The 3,613-nt window shown below is 35.5% G+C and overlaps 1 protein-coding gene across 1 annotated transcript; it reads right to left on the reverse strand.

Moving 5' to 3' along the window:
- Positions 1-1,932: 1,932 nt before the first annotated feature.
- LOC150110148 (zinc finger BED domain-containing protein 5-like) lies at positions 1,933-2,283 on the reverse strand. Its single transcript, XM_090416157.1, has one exon. It carries the CDS (start codon positions 2,281-2,283, stop codon positions 1,933-1,935), a length of 351 nt encoding a protein of 116 aa, XP_090272283.1.
- Between the last annotated feature and the right edge of the window lie 1,330 nt (positions 2,284-3,613).

The following is a 3,613-nucleotide window of genomic DNA, read 5'->3' on the forward strand; positions in this document are numbered from 1 at the left end:
TCATACTATGAACTGCGTGATCATTGTTGTTGCAAAATGTGCTGGTGTATTATTATCGATGTAATTAGAAAGATGTGTGTATGACCGCACTGAACCCACGTTTTACCGAAAATGATAATGAAACTGTGGTAAAAAACGTTTACAGCTTGCAATCCAGGATAAAGTATGAAGATCTGCTTTTGCATCCAGAACTGTTGGTACACGTTTTCGAATTTTAATTTCGATTCCTTATTTGTTGTTACTTCTATTAGTTCTTCTTCTTGTAATTGTAAAGATTCTTCTGTGTTTATACTTGAAAACGGGTCCAAAACCTCATCGGGTATTTTCATTTCAAGAATATTTTTAAATCGTTGGTTGAAAAAAAAAATAGGAATTAGTATCAATGGTATAAAATACAACAATCTTAGATATGCTGATGATATCATTCTAATAGCAGAAAACAGAAAAGAAATTAATCAAAATACTGCAGCTATTAATTGAAGAAGGTAAAGAATTTGGATTAGATATAAATGCAAAAAATACCAAATTTATGAAAATCCCAAAAGAAAACATCCGAGCCAGAAATATTCATAAACAATATAAAAAATGAACATACAACAGAATACAACTATTTAGGCACCTACTTTACTGCAGATGGAAAGCAAGATAAAGAAATAAAAATAAGAACAGCCATAGCTAAAGATGCATTCCGGAAAAATAAAGATCTGCTCAGAAGTTCTGTGGGTATCGAGACAAAGAAAAGAATAAGAACATTAGTGTGGCCAGTTTTCAGATATGGAAGTGAGACCTGGATATTCAAGAAGAGGGTAAGACAACAGATAATGGCCTTTGAAATATGGTGCTATAGGAGAGCTCTGAAAATCTCATGAACAGAACATGTGACAAATGCAGATGTCCTACAGAGAATGAGAACACAGAGATCTTTATTACAGGAAATGATCCAGAGAAAGATGAGATTGGCGGGACATGCACTGAGAAGTTCAGAAGGTCAAAGGATACTAACAATTTTAGAAGGAAAAATTATGGGAAAAGGATCAAGAGGCAAACAACGAAGGACATGGCTTGAAGATATAAGATCATGGACAGGATCACATGGCTATGCAGAAACAAAAAGGAAAGCCACCAACAGAGAGAAGTGGAAGGACAACATGGTGCTGTACCCTCTCACTGAGGAAGCTACATGAAGAAGAAGAAGAATCACAATGGAGAGCCTCCAAGTGCTGAAAATAGCTGAGCACGTCTTCATATTTTTCCACTGTTGATAGATTTGGAAACTGGCTGAATTCTTCTCTTCCAGTTTCGTTTGTGCAGAACAAGATTTGACACAAACGAAAGAAATAATAGCTTGTCATTAAATTCAGCTCATCTCCTTGAAGCTGTAGAATTGTTTTAAATTTGTTAAATAAATCAGTCAAATAAGCTATGTCACTTTCGAAATGAATCAAGTTGATTCGTAAAGAATCAGCTTTGTTTTCTAAAAACTGAAGCACTGAATCAAAGAGTTAATAAAATCGATTCAAGCAGGCACCCTTTGATAGCCAACGAACTTCTGTGTTGAGCAGCAAGCGACTGAATTTTTCATCATTTTCAATACAAAGTTGTCCAAACAATGTCATTCAATGAATGACTTTTGATTTTGTTGACTGCTGTAATTGCATAATGACCTGTGTAGGCGATCACTTAGATATTTAGCAACTAAATGCTGACGATGATTCACACACTGTACAGTGAACACATTTGGCACCGCCTCTTTGTAATATGCAATAAAACCGCAATAGCGCCATATCATCACTTGAGCACCATCGGTAGCAACTGGCAAAATATTATTCAGAGGGATTTCTTTTTCTTTAAAACAACTCTTCCAATGCATGAAATATCGATTCTCCTTTAGTGTCAGTTAGCAAATAATAATTCTAGCAAATTTTTCTTCTTTTATGTATCGTACATAAAAGAAGCTAAAAGTATGGCTTCATTTCCTGGTAAAGTAGATTCATTAAGTTGTATAGAGAGCTGGGTTGTTTTTAAATACTCACATAACGAGTCGTCAACATCCTGGGCCATTTCATTAATTCTTCTTTGCACTGCATTATTGCTCAAATGAATTTTCTTGATAACATCAGAGGCTGTCTTGTGCAGTGCAGTGCGTATGACCTCGCTAACAGCTGGTAGGATTAGTTCTTCACCAACATTATGCGGTTTTCCAGATTTAGCAATCAGTAAGGGAATGTTGTAAGAGGCGCGCAACCCATCATCATCATCTAGTTTGGATGCTGCTGAAAACATACCTGCCAGTGTTGGTTGTTTCGAAAATGTTTCTTTAAATGCTTGAAAATACGATAAATGCTTATCTTTTTTTTTTATCAGCATGAACTTTAGTGAAATGTTCTTCTAGTCCTGAAGGCTTCATAGATTCATTTAAAAAACGTTTTGGCAAAACATTGCTAATGTTTTGTTTGTAGGCGACTGAATAAAAGCCATATTTCAAATATTAGATATTATAATGTTTGCATTTCTTCTTGGGTTCAGCCATGATGTTATCTGTAAAAAAAAGTTAAATTTACAAAATTGCTAGAATGCAATTTCTCACGTACCTAAACCAAATTATTGTTACACAAGAAAAGGTATAAAAATACTCACATGAAACCTGCTGTTTTATTGGAATAACAATAATTTGCTTTGTGTGCAATCCCTCTAAGTAAGCTATCGAATATGCACTACAATTTTTATGCACAACATCAAATTGCTAACTGCTTGTCCCACAATTCACAAACAGTCTAAAACTGATTTCATACATCTCACGTGTTTGTAGTATTGTACAGTGAACAAGTCATAGCATGCACATGTTCCTGCCGATGCGTACTGGATTTGTAAAATCCCGATCGGCTGAAAGTGCCCGCCCTATAACACCTGTCGTCGGACTTCAACGCTGATCGGCTTTAACTTGCATTTTGCACGTTACCTTGGAAAATAAAGCAACCATTACGACTTTTACTTACGTCATACAACTCTCTCTCTCTCTCTCTTTTACAGGCTGCTCCTGATTTCTCAAATTCTGAGCTATCCATCCATTAAGAGAGTAAAAGATTCTTGACGCCAGGAATGTGAATTGCGCTGCAGGATTTTTATTTTTTGGCTGAGGTATCTGAAAAAGTAGACCATCTTGACCAAAGGTACATTGTTGGTCACTGAGGCTAATGGAACATTTATTTCTATGTAAGAAGATAAGTATGCTAAAAGGTATATATGCTTGATGCTGAGGAGGATTAAATTAGGTTGTTGACCGCAGTGTGATTAAAAAGGAAGATTTTCTTTAATATTGTGTTGCGTAATCTGTCAAGGATCTTTTTGAATGCCCTTCTCGGCTACAAATTTCATACCGTATTCTTTAGTTATACCAGTGTATAACATTAAGTCTCTAAAATGTATTAGATACTATGCGTTTAATGCTTCGCATTTTATACAATGCATACCTCAGTTTGTTTTTAACAGCTTGAATATGAGTTTTCCATTATAGATTATAATCCACATGTAAGCCAGATAGTGGCAGCTGTAGATCCTCTGAATAGTTTCGCAACTACAGCACTTCTGGAGTTGCAGGAAGTGGTATGATATT

The sequence above is a fragment of the Typopeltis vanoorti genome, chromosome 1, assembly GCF_054136105.1.
Source record: "Typopeltis vanoorti isolate ZY-2024b chromosome 1, IOZ_Tvanoo_1.0, whole genome shotgun sequence".
NCBI classification, from domain to species: domain Eukaryota; kingdom Metazoa; phylum Arthropoda; class Arachnida; order Uropygi; family Thelyphonidae; genus Typopeltis; species Typopeltis vanoorti.

Coding starts and splice junctions, on each gene's coding strand:
- LOC150110148 (XM_090416157.1), bottom strand. CDS start 2,283: ATGTTTTCAGCAGCATCCAAACTAGATGATGATGATGGGTTGCGCGCC.